The sequence below is a fragment of the Podarcis muralis genome, chromosome 5 (assembly GCF_964188315.1).
Source record: "Podarcis muralis chromosome 5, rPodMur119.hap1.1, whole genome shotgun sequence".
In the NCBI taxonomy this organism is placed as follows: Eukaryota; Metazoa; Chordata; class Lepidosauria; order Squamata; family Lacertidae; genus Podarcis; species Podarcis muralis.
This window is the reverse complement of record NC_135659.1, coordinates 38,953,036-38,970,944: the sequence shown is the minus strand read 5'-3', so window position 1 is coordinate 38,970,944 and position 17,909 is coordinate 38,953,036. Positions and strand designations below refer to the sequence as shown.

At 40.6% G+C, this 17,909-nt stretch overlaps 1 protein-coding gene across 1 annotated transcript in view; it reads right to left on the bottom strand.

The window, feature by feature from the left end:
• Positions 1-901: 901 nt before the first annotated feature.
• The window catches only part of ANKRD13C (ankyrin repeat domain 13C), a 30,058-nt gene continuing 13,050 nt past the window's right edge, over positions 902-17,909 (bottom strand). Inside the window, exons 5-13 of the mRNA XM_028733116.2 lie at positions 16,692-16,737; positions 15,086-15,152; positions 12,570-12,714; positions 11,719-11,850; positions 11,228-11,389; positions 10,456-10,535; positions 7,277-7,375; positions 5,916-6,016; positions 902-4,820 (exon numbers count right to left, since the gene is read on the bottom strand). Coding sequence (XP_028588949.2) covers positions 4,690-4,820; positions 5,916-6,016; positions 7,277-7,375; positions 10,456-10,535; positions 11,228-11,389; positions 11,719-11,850; positions 12,570-12,714; positions 15,086-15,152; positions 16,692-16,737 — 963 coding nt within the window. The 3' untranslated portion in view covers positions 902-4,689. The remainder of the gene's footprint in view (positions 4,821-5,915; positions 6,017-7,276; positions 7,376-10,455; positions 10,536-11,227; positions 11,390-11,718; positions 11,851-12,569; positions 12,715-15,085; positions 15,153-16,691; positions 16,738-17,909) is intronic.

Sequence of the window (17,909 nt, the reverse complement as noted above, 5' to 3'; positions counted from 1 at the left end):
GTAAACTGCTTTTCTCTGTCAAACAGCTTGGGGGGGGGTCTCCAATGCCTTTATTTAGACATGCAAATATGATTGTTTTTTAACATCTATTTTGGCCCCTTAGCGAGCTTGTGAAAAATGCATTAATAAAAAAAGCAAGTGACTCAAAACCTGGATGTAGAAATAAGTGTGGCTCAGATGTAGACTCACTATATACTGATGCAGGATTCCTGAAGCTGGTGCATCCTGAGCAAAGTTGTCTGCAAAAGTCGTTTTTTGTCGTTTCCCCGAGAATCAAAATGCATTCTGGTCTAGGTCAAAGCTGACCTTCAAAGCTGACCTCAAGTTATGACAGCAGTTATGATACAATCTGCTGAAACACATGGTAGCTGCTAATCCAGCACCATTTCACACAGGTGCTGTGAGAGGGAGGTCCTGGCATATGCGGCTTGTCATCTCTTGGGCAACGTGAAAGAGTGGCCATCACTGATCAACTTTTAGCCAGGTAGATGGTATGTGGAGATACTGTTTAACAAATAGGGCCTCCACATTTGTGCTGTGAGCTTGGAGGCAGCACCATGAACTGAGCAATCTGCTCACAAATGAGCATTTTGTATATCGGGGAATGCTTTGGAGGAATCTTTTACTTCGTAGGTCTGCTGAGGATAGCTTGTTGAAATGAATTGGTTGTGCGATTTGAATTTCCTTGGCTCCCACGTTCTGTGCCAAAAGGTATCTTTCGTACCCATTTTTGAAGCTGTCGTCTTGAGTAGAATCCTGATGAGGAAAAAGAGCTCACCTTTACAAAGTCTCTCCTTGACTAGTCTCAAAAGGAAACACTCAAGTGTCAATAGAGTGTACCGCTCAGCTGATTTCATCTTGATGAATATAAGGCTCACCCCATAAAGTTAGAAAACAAAGATGCACTGAAAATTGAGGATTTTATTGAAAAATTGACCAATAAAATGTCCTTGTGAAAGTGATACACTGTAACATCCTTTTTCTTTAGCCTTCCTCTAATAAGGAGGAAGTGTCCACACATGGTAGAATATAGATTTCTGAAAATGTCCATATGTTCAGTCTCAAACAGCATCTTTTGGTCTTTATTCTAAGTGGTACAACCAAAAACACTATTAGTGAAAGTGAGTTTAGATTAGACAAAGAACACATGAAATACACAAAAAAAAATGACATTAGGTTTTCACAATTATAAACTGTCAAAAGAAAAATTGCAGCATTATAGGAAGTTTGTTAATAAAGTTTAAATAATGTAATTAACTTTTAATGAATCAAAATCAACAAGTATATATTTAAAAAATGAACTTTTTGAATATATTATGCTTCAACTTAAGGTAGGTTTCCAGCACAGATTTATATCCACAGTTGTACTATCTGATAAAAATTGCTAGGTATCCATCAATTGCGGTTTAAAACTTAAATAAGGATACAAACATCAGCTGCTTGGAAAGAAAGATTATTCCCTTTGCCACAAGTTAAAGCAATAATTTGGAAGACCAGTAAAACTGAGTTTGGTTAAGGAAGAGCTCAGGTTTCTTTTTAAAAGGATTCCATATTTATGCCTACCAATACACTTTGCTTGGTTTCTAAGAGGACATACGGTACTTCAGAGAAGTTTCAAAAGCCTCAAAGAAAAGTCAAGTTCATGTATACTTTTGCATCAGTCTAAAATATTTAGAATGCTACTTCCTTTACATTCTTGCTTCCCACAGATGTTATATCCAACAATGACCTATAAGCATGCAAGAGGCACTTAACCTATAATCTGGCCTCTTTCTGGTTCTTCTATTGCGATACTTTAGCACAGTTTGCATGAATGCTGTTTCACAATGCATCCCCCCCACCCTGCTTTCCCAATACCCTTGTGAGATAAAAAAATCCTTGAGAAAGATTCAAATGTTCTCCAGGACACAGTAATAATGCCCAACTGAAGTTCCTAGCTGTGACACCGGTATGTCAGAAAATATAAGTGCTTAACTACTAAGTGCTAAATAATTTTGATTCATTTATGTCTACTCTTCTTTAATAACCAAGTATCAAAATCTCAGATCCAAGACTTCCTAATCCAGCGGTAAACTCTTGGGAATATTACTGCGGGCATGGAGCTCCCTTTACAGAGGTTTTTTTTTTTCCAGAGTCAATGTACAACATTCCTATTGCATGGGTGGCTAAACTACCTGAACTGACATACCAGGAGCTTGATGCATACCATGCTTGCAGACGTTTTGCCAGCAACAACGGGTGCTGCTTTTTCCTGAAAATCCACTACTGGAACAAAACTAAACTCCCTTTATGTAGCTACAATTTTTTTTAAATGGGATGAAATACAACATAAACTGAAATCTTTAAAGTAGGGGTGTAACAGAATAACATTGCTCCGAAATCACTTCTGTCCTCCAAAATGGTGCAGCACCTCCACCCGGTTTAAGCCCTTCTTCACAGAAGGACACAAGGTTGTGACTTGAATAGCACAAAGTTCATTGTTCTTTGTTACCGTGAAAGGAGACCCACTTGCTAGACATTAGTCTGACAGTTCATGGGCTAACATTTATTTTTGTAGAACTCGATGAAAAACAACTTTGGCATTATTTATCCAGTAATTTTACATACGTAGGAGATGACCAATTGCATATTTCCACAGTTTAGTGGCCATCACCTATCAAGCCCATACCACACACAATGCTGTGAGAACAGCATTGTAAATATCATTTTAAGCATCTCAGTAGTTTTATGAAATACTCCCAGGATAGGTAACATGAAGTGTCAAGCACCTTCAAATCCAATGTCTCCTACAGAAATTATCTGGCAGGTGAAACACCATGATTTTTTTTATATAAAAAAAAATATTGACAAAACAGCTCTGCCTTCAAAGTTCATTTTCTATTTACAGGCAGACAATATCCTCTGACAGTGGATACTGGTAGTGAAATGGAACTTTCCACAATATGGCAGCTACAATGATATACTAAGCCAGCAGAACTGTCAGTCTTCACTGTCAACATCACTCAGGATTGAAGCTTTAAACAAATTTACAGTATTTGTGGAATTGGGCCCAACATTTGGGCCCCTATTTTAGGTCATGAAGATTTTTTTTCTCGCGAGTTTCCTCTCTGCACACTGCAACAGTACAAAGCTATAGGACTTGGGAATATGCTTGAAACCTTTTTCCTGGCAAAGCTTATGTGGCTCATGAGTCTGGTTTTACTGTGCACTGTGACTCACCTCAGCCCATTTGACATTCCAAGTTATCACCAGCACTGGGTGTGTTAACTAGCATGGTGGCTTAAGTCTGAAAGTGACTTGAGCAGTTTCCAAAAGAAGAAGAAAAAAATGACTAGACTGCACAAAGAATATACCTTTGAAAATATTTACATTTCTGTACATTTACACATCACTGGAAGCTAAAAAGCCTTGGAATACAAATGAACATAGTACTGACAATTCTGGACACATTCTTTCCAGTAGAGCAAAAAAGGATAGTTTCTCTTCAAGTTTCATACAGTGGAACCATATGAAGATTCTAATTTTTTTATTTTAAAAAAAACCAACCTTCTGAATAAAAACGAACATTCTTCTTTCTGTAGCTACCCATGCTGGAAATACCTTAATTATTCTTGTACTTTCATTTTTGTACTCTCCATCCCCAATCTATTGCAACCCCTATTCACATCTAGGTTTGCACTTTGGGAAATGAAAGCATAAACCAAGATTATTGTAGTAATATATTCAATATATTCCCAAATACTACTGGATAACAAATACAAGTTTAGTAGGTTTGATGGGCAGCTTTTATGGCTCTGAGGAACCCAAAAGAATGTCAGTGATTCAACCTGTGGGCTGTTTAATAATCTCCAAGCATGCTCTCCAACGAACACAGCAAGGACATTTCCAACCAGCTTGGGTGGGGAGGGCAGAGGGGATATCTGCAGATTTATATAAGATTAGTAACAACTTACATTGGAGAAATGATAGGTTGGCGGGGGGGGGGGGGGATATGAATAGCACCACAATGAATTGCACTAAGGTGCTAAAGGAGGTACCTTATTCCCTGCAGAGTGAAGGCTCTAATTCTGAAACGTATTGCAGTAAATGAATGCAACTGTTTAAATGCTTACCATTTGGTTCATTCGTCTGCAGAAAATCAATTCCTTCTACTATATGCTCAATTACTGAACAAATATTACAGAATTTACAATATATGAAAACAAAGCTCCAAGGAAGGTTATAAGAGCAGCTTAAGTAAGATGGGTATTTTAAAGGGCTAATAGCCAGGTAAGACATTTTAGTTCTTTATGCTAATGGTCCAAGGGTGCTTTTATTACCGAGAAACGTAAAAAAATTAAGAACAAATTACAGTCCTTATAGCTGTTATGTAAGTTTTTTTTGGGGGGGGGGCAGGCGGAATTTACTGAGGTGCCAGGCTATCATGCTTGCAGGTCTGGATGTATAAATGCATGTGACACAGCAGGAGACCAGCTTTCGTTTAGACACTAGGTGGATGCTTGCTATATGGTACAACTGACTGAGATTCACGGTGTGTTCCCTTTCTGGATTCATTTTAGCGAGTTCTGTCCCTTCGTACTTCACCCACTTTTAGACAGATGTCTGTGGGCTACCTGCATCCTCTCTCTCCCTGTCTCCTTGTGGCATGCTGGTATTTTCTTTTTATTTACTGCTAACTTTCCAGTTAAGTTAGAGATCAGGAAAGCGGCTAGGGTCCTCCTTGTAGTCATCAGGAATTGTGAAGATGGATTCATCAAACTCATCATAGCGAAACTCCTGAAAAGTCACAGTGGCTGTGATGGTTGGAAATACAGGTATATCTAGGAAGAACAGAGCAAAGGATTGGAAGGTTAGAAAAGGCACAATGCACAACGGAAAAGGGCATTTCTGTGGCAGAAAAGGATTCACCAGCCACTTGCTCAATTTCCTGGTAATCTGGCTGGAACAGCGTGTCAGAGGAGGGGTTGGGGGCAGAGTTTACAGTGGTTCTGGTCCTTTCTGGAGGGATATGTGTAAATTGTTTTTAACTTATTGTAAAGTAGCTTGAGATTGCCCTAAAGGGCAGAGTGAAAATATATTTTAAAAAATCTTCATTGTCCAACTCTGTTCACACTTCATGCAAATACTTGCACTCCTCACTGTTCTCATTTGTTAAGAAAAGAGCACAATGTTAGCCTCCAACCATGTTAAAGCACTGACAAACTCGGTGTAACTCTGTACCATCACAACACAGCAAATCCCTGGGCACTGACTGTGTGACTTCTGTGTTTTCTATGACACCCGGTAAGCTTCTGCAGAAACTTTGGGTAGCAGGCAGACAAATTTTGTTCACGAGGGCTGACGTCTTGAAAACTGAATCATTGCTTGTGGTGTATGTTCATCCCATTTTTGGATTTTGGATAAATAGTTCTGCAGTTTTTTGTGTATTTGGGAAAACCTACTAGCCTGCTTTATCAGAGGGGACAAGGCCCTAAGATATTAAACCACATTTGCCTCTCTTGCGAAATGCTGACTGTCTCCAGCCTTACTTACTCTATTGCCGCACTTCTCATTGGCCAAAATAGTTTTGAAGTAAGACTATGAAGAAAACAAGTGATTTTCATGAGAGACTATGGGCATGCAGAAAAGGGTTAATCTCCCTTCCATATACACTGTATCTCCAAATGCTAAATGTGTTTCCTACGTTGCCTACTCATGCAATAACTTCACTTTCTATTATTGTGTACTTTCCACTCAGTACACTATGAAATGGCATGCTAGTTTCACCCCAGCATCTGACTATCTTCCTGCTAAAGCCTGAGTGACAGCCCACTGCATTTCTCACCACAAAGATTAAAAGGCTTTTCAATACAATCCATGTTCTTGGCAGACCAGACAGTCCCTTTTAATTGATGAAATGCACTTCGACAGCTCACCTAACTTTACAGGAAAACCCGGTGGTAGTTTCATCTGCACAAACTCCCGCAGTTTGTTAAAGTGCTTGAAGGGTGCAATTACTTCTAAAACATTCAATAACCTGGGGGGGGAAACACACACATGTAACAATTTCATCTCTTAGCAGCTTTAGGATTTACCCACACACTCCTAATCAGTGCACTGTAAGAAAAAGAGGTGTCATCTCAGCAAATCACTGCAAACTGAGCCAAGACACATGCCGAGGGAAAGACGCTATTGTTCATGGCCACTGATTCAAATCAAGTAATTACACTGAACCATTTTTGTTAGCACAATGCAGGTTAAGAAAGAGTAAGCTAAATAGTCCGGCATAACTTTGGTCCAATGCAGCTCAGAGACAGTCACAACTGAGTATTCAAACTGCAGCGAGCTTCAAATGACTTGGTAGGAGGATTTCCAGATTGTTTCTCCTTTGGGTAAAGCTGAGTTTTAGCACTCATTTATTTTCTGTTAGGTGAGATTTAAATTTCAGGATTTCAATAGGTTTCAAAACTAAAACTTATTAAGAACTCCAGTAGTAAAGCGTCAAGCTTAAAACAAGCTTCCTTTTGAATCGTAAAAGGAAGAATCTTCCAAAATTCCAGTTTAGGAACTTTTCTTTATAGATGTCGGAAAACTTCCTATCCGGGCACACAAATAATAAAAGATCTGGAAAAGCATCACACTTCAAAAACTAGACATTTCCAAGTCACTATATATTCCGAATATCTCTCATTAATTTTTTTCACATCATCTCCTCCACAGCATCTATGTAAGTGGCTAACTTATTCAGATCATAAGTAGAGCGAATGTACTAGTATGGGTACACTGCTGAAAGGCTTCAGAACCCAACATGTTGCTTACAAGGCCTCCAGTGCTCATTCTTGCAGGGGTTCATTAACTTCCATAACTTCAACCCCACCCTTACGATTCCTATTCCTTGTCCCACAATCCTCCTAGCCAAAGTTCAACCTCCTTCACCCCAGATTTTTCTTCTACTTGAAAAAGTTGCCCAAACATGGAATGCTCTTTGGCTCTTAGATGCAGAATAAATCATACACACTTCATTTTTTTATATATAGATTTGAGAACAGAATACAGAGGACTTGAGACGTTTGGATAAAATCTGAGAAGTTTACATTTAAGAATACTGGAGAAACTACAAAAAAATGGGATCATTGTAGAGGTGAACCTATGGCAGGCAACATGTTTTCCCATTTATTCTATGGCAAAGTATTATACTGCAGTCTTTGGAACAAGCAAAATTTTATACATATCAGCCTATTTTAGCTAAATCACATGCCCTTTCACAAACTTTTGTAGTGGACAGTTTGAGACTTACGATTCAATTCCTAGAGGAAATTCTTGGCTCATGGCTATTGTGGCTTTAAATGTTTTCTTGCTTTCTTTGCAGACCAGTTCCCTACCCAAATGAGGTGCTCTAAGTTAAAGAAAATAAAAATTAAAACCTCCCTAGAGACATAATTTATAAAAACAATAAGAAATTGGAATGCATTTCTCTTGTGCAGGAAAACAAGTTGACAGAAGTTGTTTACTGATGCCTGGAAGAGTTCAGATAGCAAAAACTGCCGAAGCAGGCAAGCTGCCCAGGGACTAACAGATTAAAGCAACTGAATAGAAGTCTGTAGAAAAGAGAAAAATATAAATACACATACACACTTTGATTTCACACAGTTAAGAATCTAGGACTAGGATCTAAAAAGCTATTCAGATGAGCCCAAGGGGAATTTGTCTCTTGACTTTGAAGAGCAAACCCGTTTCTAAAATGTTTTGCAAGTGTGGCATGGAGCCCAATGGTCATGATAACTAGTTTAACAGTTCTTTCCATACTGGCCATTGGACACTAAAATGGAAATAGTGTGGAAGCCTTAAAAAAGGCGGGGGGAAAGAAGGAATAGATACCAGCATGTTACTTTCTAATTTCTGTGATCAAACAACTTCTGCTGGACCAATGTGTAAGTATGGAAGAAATTCATACTGAAACAGACTGTCCTCCTTGAGTGCAATTTTGTTTAGAAACTTAGAACTGTTCTTTAATATTTACATTTAAACTTGTACATTTGGGATTGGATCTAGAGTTATCTTTCCACAAAGAGAAGGGCTCCCTCAAATCTTGGAAGGAAGTGAGATCCAGCAAAAAGTCTCATTAGAGTTCACTCTTCCTCATGAAGCCCACAGTGCCCTGTCCCGTGGTGGGATAATGTTTGGGTGTCTCCCACTCTCCAGAGCATCTTCCCATGGGGCTGTGGGAGGGTGGGAGGAATTGGCAAAAATGCCTCCCCCACCCTCTCCAGTTGGAGATGCTGCTGGAAAGCTGGAGCTAACCCTCTGAATAGTGTTAAGAAAGATAGCACATTCCAAAATTTACAAGTAAGGACATGCTGAGGCATCCGAAAAATATCCAGATTCATCCAAAGCTCTCCAAGTCCATCAATATTAGAGACTTGTCATCTTGTGTTTAGTCAAGCCTTCATGACCATTTCACCCCAAACACATGAAAGTCCAAAATGAAGAGACCACTTCTGATTTGGTCAAGCATGTGTATAAAAGTAAAAACAACAAGGCATATATAATCAGTTTAAGATGTTATTAAAACAAAGACAATATCATGAGTTGAGGGTTAAACAGCAGTGTTGTCACAGTTAAAATCTAGGATGAAAAAGCCTTTGATTTGATGCCACTAATACTGACCAAATTTGAGATAGCTGCTTTAGCTCTAGTAATGACAATAAGATTATGTGCATGGAATAGGAGTTTCATTCAACAGCATTCTGACATGCACATCCCAGTCTACACACATTATCAAATCATCCTTTAAAAGCTGTTTGCTATACGGTGCGGAATGCTGCTTTTCACGAAACCATTTGGAGCTCAGGAGTAGTTTCACGGATCTCTGGATAAGTAGATCTTATCATACTACTTTTCTTCAAGATAAATCACACCAAATACAAAGGACATTTCTGATTCCCATGAGAAAGGGACTGATTTTACACCATTGGAACAATGGGACCCAAACGTATTGGGGTCAGTCCATACAATCTAAAACCTGTGTGTGCAACTTTAAGCAGACATTTCTATTTTCAAATTAATAAGGCTTTACTGCAGCAATAGGAAGAATGGTTTCATATATTCATCTTTGTTCTCAATTCTATACTAAACGTTTCAAGTGACTACCTATGAGGTGAGCCAAGGACAGCACCTTATGCAATAAATTTGGATGTCATGGTTGGTTTCATAGATAATTAAATTTCACAGATGTGCACTTTTAAACCCCAATAAAGGCCCAGAGCAGATGATATTTGAATCCTTCATGCATTCTGATTGAAAAGATACTCTCATTGCAGAAATTGCTTGTATGCTTCCAATGAAAATAAACTAATATATAAAACTAAATATATTGAAACACACAATTTTAAATAAAAAAGCTTGAAGAATAGAAGGTTTCAATTCCCTGTAATTATTATTTTATTATCATATTTATATGGCTGGCATCTGTCTTTCTCAGGAGACAATGGAAAAGTGCACCTTTGGGGTGAAGGCATATTTATATAATGCTTATATCTTGCCTTTTCCCCAGACCAAGACTCAAGGAAGTTTGCAGATAAAATAGGAAAAGCTAAACACATAGAAGAGTAATGCCAAATAAAATGCACATGTAGGATTTAACCAAGGAATTACAGACACCATGGGCTTCTGCTCATGGAAGTGACCCTGATTCAGTCAAAACTCATGCCTGGGGAAAAGAAAAGGTAACGTTCACCAGTTCTTCCTTCCCACTGAAGCCTGCAGCACCACCTCCTAGAACAGGGGTCGGCAAACTAAGGTCCCCAAGCTGTATCAGGCCCACTTGGGTCCTAAATCTGGCCCGCTCCGCAAAGCCGTAACCCGCTGCGAAGCTGAGACTCCCGGCAATGGTGGCAGCGGCTCTTCCACTCAATCGCCTGGTTTACCTCAGCGGCATTTGATTGGCAGAGACGTCCCCGTGCTGCACTGAGGTAAACCAGGCACAGCGTTTGATTGGTAAAGCCTCCACCACTTGGCCTCTTCCTCCCATCGCCATGAATCTCAGCTTCGTGGCGGGTTCTGGCTTCATGGCGTGGCCTCTTCCTCCCGCCGGCGCCGCCCTGGTGCTCCAGTGGGCCAGAGAGCGGACGAGCTCGCTCTGCCTACCCATGAGAAGCGATGGCGGGGAGGAGGACTACTTGCCCCCCTCGCCTCTTCTTCCAGCTCCCCTGCCCCAGGTGCTGCTTCTCCGGCCCGCCACAAGGTCTGAGGGATAGTGGACCAGCCCACAGCTAGGGTCCTCCTGGGCGACATTTCACAGGGCACAGGGAAAGGAGGAATCGGTGAAAAAATAACCTCCCTCCTCCCAGTGGAGTGTCTCGTGAAAAGAACTCAATTCATGTGAAGCCCTGATCCAACACATTATGTTTTGAAAACGACATTAGGTATATACGTAGCAGCAGCTATATACACACACTATATGTATTTAATACTCACTTTCCATTTTCAGCAGATATGTACTCCTCCCATGTAATTGTGTTTGGTGGAGGTGGAGTAAGAGACTGCCTCCTGACAGGCTGTTAAAGAAAACAAATGGGAATTATTTGTAAATCCAAGCACTTTACTACTTAGTAGGCTACCATCCTCTCGTCTAAAAGAACACCTGTGTCTCATGCTTCCTCCAACATTTGCCAATCTGAAGAAGAGTAAATTGGGGCTAATCCAAAATTAGAACACTGCACTCCTGACAAATGAACAGCAACCAATCATTTCGACATGAAGCAGAAGTGTACACGTGTTAGCATGCCTGAAGAGCTGCGTACAAAAATATAAGCATTTCTTAAGGATTGTTGTTGTTTAGTCGTTTAGTCGTGTCTGACTCTTCGTGACCCTATGGACCAGAGCACGCCAGGCACTCCTGTCTTTCACTGCCTCCCGCAGTTTGGTCAAACTTTTGTCTCCCCCAGATAAATCACAAGCATCAAGACAAGAGCAAACCTTGGCTATAACTCCTGGACTGTCTAGAACAAGACAAACCATGTGCCTAGGTTTGGCTGTAACGCTAAGCCAGACCATGGCTTAAGCTCTAGCTGGTGTGGCAGCCAGAGGACTGGAAGTGGACCGAAGTGGTCACGATTTCTGCTGTGAGTACCTGCACACTTGCACATTCACACTCAGCAATGGCTTGGCTTAGCATTACATGTGAACTAGGCCAGTAAAAGGCCATCTGTTGTTAAATGTTCAATTTAAACAGAACTTTTAGCTGTACCTCAAAATTTTGTTCCATCAAGTTTCCACCTTTACTCAAGCTTTCCATAATAGCCTTGTTTCGAAGAATATCTTCCTCACTGAGATGTTCCCGTCTTTTCCTTGATTCTAAGACAAGTCCATTAACCAGGTAGAAGTCTGCCAAAAAGTTTCCTACCCTTTCCTGCAAACACACAAAGATAAAACACATGAAGTATTTGAGCCAAAATGCAAAACTTCTACTGAAACTCATTCAGTCTTTTCATTTATTGCCTACCTGCCAACTGCTTATGTTCTTGCCCCTAATGTCTCATTTTTATATATTTCACTCACTTTTCTTATAACCCTAACTTTTAACATCCTCCCTTCTCCCAATCAGGATGACTGGGAAAGCAAAACTGACAGCCTATATTTTTGTCCCACGTTTCACCTGCCTTACAGGCATCTTCCCTGGGGCACACTAGCACAAGATGGATGGATGGATGTCTTAAAATAGTTATTAAAAAGTCTTACTGTTTTATCTTCTCGAAAAAGCCATCCTGTTTGGGCACGTGTGAAGGTGATTGATTTGGTTGATAATGTTGCTGAATAAATATCGCTGCTCATCAAAATGTCAACTTCCTCCTCTGTTTCCATCTCAGATTCCTGAAAAAAAGCAAGAATATTAATTGTGGTTTGGGTTTTTGTTTTAAAAAAACCCAAATTATTTAAACAGATTTGTTATCCTCTCCCTCTCCAATTTCTGCCTGAAATAAATAGAAGCCTTCCAGTAATAATTCCATTAGGTAGCAGTCTTAACCACTGCGAGTATGAGTACACCATATCATCTCCCATTGATATACATTCTCAGGTACAAGATTACTCTCCATTTAATTTCAGCTTCTTTCTAAAGCTACGCGTTCACATGTTGCCTTTGGAAACCTTCAGTGTAAATTAGTCTTCTGCAGTCTTCTGATTTCTCAGACCCTAGATGTACATCGTATTACTGTCACTGCTACGTAAGTAATAATATATTTTGGGAGGACATTAGCAATCTATAAGGGAAAAGAGTTTAATATTGTTTGCAGCAGAACTGTTAAGCAACAAGGTATCCTGCAAAGCAATACTAAACGTAAGAGAAAAAACGGCAGTGGAGTTATAGCTCTCCTCCATACATGTCTACTGTGTTCAATGGAAGCGCTCCCAAGTAAGGGCACAGAGGACTGCAGCCTTACGTGTCTGATACCGGAATGACAATATCTTGCAACTACCTTGTACATTTTTAAAACAAGTCATTTATTTGGGGCACAAAACAACAGGAAACATATTTTGCTTTGTTTTTGAGTAGTATTGTGAAAGATTTTACTAGCGGTGCTGCAGCTTACCTCGTGATGTATTCGCTGGTAAACTTTTTGTTCATTGTCTAAAACTACAAAGGATTCAGAGGGTGCAGCATCACCGTTGAAAATGAAGCTCAAGTCCCCTCGTTGGCACTTCATGTCAGTAAAATCTATGAGTGTTGTGTCAAGCCTGGGGGAGGGGGGAACATTCCAATACTTCAGCTGATCCAGAATATTACTTCACAAAATTGTACAAGTCAAGGAACCAGTGAGATTTGAAACAGAGATCAGCCCTGTTTGGGTGTGCTATCTGTGTGCAAAGGCAACATACAAGCAGGGATGAGTGTGCTAAGATCTGCCCCCGAATCACTCTGCCCATCACCCTCCAAAAGAAGAGAGTGAGGTATGAAGAAGGGAGCCTCCTCTACTCATGGAGTAGACTTACTACTCATGGAGTAATTTAGAACCCTGCACAACTGGGGTCGCCTACAACCCTCAGAATGACTTTTAACCATCCACTGAATGGGGTGGGCTAAAATGTGGCAGAAGGCAGCAAAAACTGTGTGGCCACCTTCAGCGATTAGAGCTTCTGCTCACAGAAGATAAAGGTAAAGGTAAAGTGACCCCTGACCATTAGGTCCAGTCATGACCGACACTGGGGTTGCGGCACTCATCTCACTTTATTGGCCGAGGGAGCCGGCGTACAGCTTCCAGGTCATGTGGCCAGTATGACTAAGCCGCTTCTGGTAAACCAGAGCAGTGCATGGAAATGCCGTGTACCTTCCCGCCGGAGCGGTACCTATTTATCTACTTGCACTTTTTGGTGTGCTTTCGAATTGCTAGGTTGGCAGGAGCAGGGACCGAGCAACGGGAGCTCACCCCGTCGCGGGGATTCGAAACGCCGACCTTCTGACCGGCAAGTTCTAGGCTCTGTGGTTTAACCCACGGCGCCATCCACGTCCCTTCACAGAAGATACCTCTACCCAATTTTCAGCAATCATTTCTCTTGCCCGCTTTCCCCACAGCATCCTGTGCTACAGCCCAGTGAGGTCTCCTGACTGCTGGGAGAGGCAGGGATGAGGCAGCTCACTCCCTTCCGTGCACATTTCATTGCATACAACCCAAAATACACAACAAAACCTTGTCCTATCAAATCTTTTGAGTTTCTGCCAAAAGAAAAGAGAAAATATTCCTACAACAGAGAACTTCTGCCACTATTACTATGCAAGTTCTGTTCAGAGAATTCTAGTGAATTCACAAGATCAGAGCAGGTAAGTCTGAGAAATTTAGCTTTTGAAGAAGAACAGACTTGCTGATGGTACATGTCTGAATAGGGAATTCCTGTATAGGAAAAATTCTCCACACACAGTACAATAAGGTGAATTTTAACAGCTAACAGTAGTGAAAAATTTCCATTAGATTAAGCATGTAGCCAGACTAAAAAGTTTATTTTGCTTCTTTCAGCATTACACAGAATATATATTCCATTTAATTTAAAAGTTAGCAAGACGTGGAATTTTCCCTTTGACAAAAACCTGCTTAAATAGCAACATCTTTAGTTAAAAAGAAACCCAAAGTCCTCTTGACTTGTTTAGAATCATCCAATCACCTAACAGGCAGCTATGCCAATATTCGGCTACAGGTGTTTGTTTTAGAAGCAGCCATGCAATATTCACAGGATTTAAGGAGACTGTGCTGAAGATGGTCCCTAAGCAAGCACTAGCCTTAAAAAGTCAAATACGTAATTCACAAAGGGGTAGAGCGAGCCACTTTACAGAATAAATCTTATTCATCATTTGTCCAGTTGAGAGCTGAGAACATTAATAGTGAGAGAATCACGACTCTCAACAAAAGGCATTTCAGTAATGAGTTAAAAGTCAGCTCACACTAACATCACATCACAGCACCTGGGATAAAGCGGCAAAACATGCACAACTCCATTTATCTGGAGACTCCCAATTATGAGCAGGCCATCAATGTAAACACAGCTATGCAGACCACTGGTAACTCTTGTACAGTTATCTTCTTTAAATAATTTTTTTTGTAATAAACTCCAATACAGGAGTTTCTTCTCCAATACATGAAGAGTTTCTTTAAAGAGTTCGAGCTCATGAGCCCAACTCCACACCAGCAGGGGGCTGTGCAATTTTCCCTCTTAGTTGCAACTCCTTACACCATGTTAGATGCCACTCTGCAGGGCAACGTTTTGGAACATTAAGGTGACTGCAAAGGAAACACAGATCAAAAGGCTCTGTGAATGGGCAGTGCATGACCTCTACATCTTATCCTCCTCACCCACATCACAACAGGGTATGAAATTTGGAAATGCATGAAGACATTGGCAATAGAATTAAAACTCAATATTTTAACTTCATTACATTTAGTACAGTCCAGGGGTGCGTCATTTGTAGTCCTTCAGATGTTGTTAACTACAACTCACATCAACCCCAGTAAGCATGGTTAGTGGTAAAGGACCATGGGAGTCGAATTCCAGTGGCATCTGGAGGGCCACAGGTTCCCCATCCCCGGTGTAACCCTTCAAAGGTGAAGACTATTCTTACCTGATATTTATACCTTGTTTGTATATTTTACATGCATCAGAAGGCAGGATTCGGGAAAGTAAAGGCACTGCATTTAGGGTAAAAACGACACCCTGTTACCATTAATGTCCTTCTAATGTATCCATTCAGCATACAGAACACAAAATAAAAACTATCAAACAAATCATATATAAACACATCCAACAAAGCAACTAAAACAGAGCCGTATGTAAAGCTATTAATCATGATAGCTGTATAGTACACCCAATGCCCACAGGCACCTTTCCTCCAAATACCAGTCACTGCAGATTAACAACACGAGAGGCCTATTGCTCCATGCCCTGCTTATCGGGTTCCTAGAGGTATCTGGTTGACCACTGTGGAAAGCAGGATGCTGGATTAGACAGGCCTTCCGTCTGATCCAGCAGCTCCACTAGAATGGAAGCCGATAGAACTGTAACTAATTTAAAGAACATAATCTCTTCCACCGAAGAGTGGCAAAACACATTTCAGTTGTTTGAATTCTGACAAGCAGGAAAGCACTTTTGATATTTTATGCTCAGCTGTCCACGGAGGCGCAGGTCAATTCTGTGTCCAGGGCGGCTGTCTACCAGCTCCATCTGGTACACTGGCCGAGACCCTACCTGCCTACGCACTGTCTCGCCAGAGTAGTGCATGTTCTGGTTATCTCCCGCTTGGACTACTGCAATGCACTCCACATGGGGCTACCCAGAAACTACAACGAATCCAGAATGTGGCTGCCAGAATGGTGACTGGGAGCAGCCACTGGGACCATTTAACACTGGTTCTAAAAGATCTATATTGGCTCCCGGTACATTTCCAAGCACAATTCAAAGTGTTGGTGCTGACCTTTAAAGCCCTTAATGGCCTAGGACCTCAAGGAGTGTCTCCACTCCCATCATTCAGCCCAGACACTGAGATCTAGCTCCAAGGGCCTTCTGGTGGTTCCCTCACTGCGGGGAGGGAGGTTACAGGGAATCTAGAGAATGCTCCCAATCTCTGAAGGGATCAAGAAATATTACATCACCATCAAGCACTACCAAAATTAACAAACACAAAAGGGGCCGGATCCAGATGTCTTCAGTGGAACTCAAACTACTTGATGGTCCTGTGGGGAGGAGACTCTTTTTTTTCCTCTGCAGTGCCCTATGCCCCCTGAAAATATGATCCAAAGGGTTGAGTGACCTTCTGGAACAGCGTAGGAAGTGGCACTGGGCATGTAGGGGAAATCAACAAAAATTACATTTTCCTTCCATCTGCAGGAATCACCCGGCCATGAGTCCCCATGGGATCAGAGTCCCATCTGTTAACAGAAAGAACCTTTCGATTTGTGGAAGATGTCTGGATCAAACTCCAACTATGTTTGTGCTTTTGCATAACTATCTACAACCAGTTTAGTGCAGAAAATCCAATCATTCCAAATAACAAGTCTGTTCTGGAGAAATAAGTATTTAGACTGGATAGCTCAGTTGGCAGAGCACAATACTCTTAATCTCAGGGTCATGGACAAAAAGATTCTTGCATTGCAGAGAGTTGGACTAGATGACACTCATGACCCCTTCCAACTCTAGAACTATGATTTCCATAAAAATCTTTAAAATCTTACCCCAACTTTGAAAATCCCAGTGAAGTTCAAGATAGAAGTCACCTAGCTGGAGAGAAAGAGAATTTCTGTTAAATGTTAAGAAACTGATGACTACTTTCATGTCCACCCACCCAGGAAATGCTAGCAACCATAACTTTCATTTGCACATGCTAAACTTTGGGGTAAGTGTGTATTAATTGAAGATTTGATTTGCACACCTTTCACATTAACAGCTTTTTAAAAGAAGAAGAAGAAGAAGTGTAAATTAGTCTTACTTGTTTTATCTACAGAAGTACAGAAGGAACACGATCAAAATAACAGCCCAAACTATACAATATCTGAATCAACCTAACCTTGCAATCAGATGTAATGTATAAATTCTTTTACTACAACTACAACAGCTTGGCTTCTTAAAAATGATTTTTCAAAGAGTAACCATTTTTAGCAATACATTTCTCCTTTGAAAGCAGTCAGTGTAGGTGACAATTTTTGATAGCTGCTCCTTAACCGAGAGCTTATGTTTATAGAAAATGTCCTTCTGTGCAAGATCATAATTGCCAAATGAAGCCATTCTTCTGAAGAACTAGTTATTTCTGAAGCAAGGGAATCAACCATGAAATGCTAGCTAAGCTAAACAACCTTGACCCAGATCAACAAAATGAGGAACCTGTGGCACCTCTTATAGTACATGGGTGAGGGATATCTAGAAGCAGCTGGAGAACGCATGATATAACAGAAAAACTTGCTTTGAATTGGAGCCACTGAGTTTATGCACCCAGTTTATGTACAAAGTTCTAAAACAGGCCTTCTCTGTCCATGGGAATTAGGATGACAAATGGAAACTGTGCAAATGCAGTTTTTCCTTCCCTCAAATGGAAACTGTCTCTCTCCTTATATCAATAATTATGGTATGTTAGGAACTGATCTTTGGCTCACAATTTAAATGCTATTCAAATATTTTAACATATTTACATCAGCTTCCAATTTCACTGCAACTTCAAAATGCAGAAGCTACATGTAAACGAAGCATTATTAACCCAGCTTGACTTTAACACCAAAATAGAAACATAATTTTTTTCACAGTGAAACTTAATTTTTAAAATCACAATTACGATCCATAGCAGAGACTTAACACTAAAACTCTACACCCGGAATTTAGAACATACAACCCATAGGCCATATCCAGTCACCAAGCCCTTTCTCTAAGTAGGGAAGGTGTCACTGCTGCAAGGTAAGTCA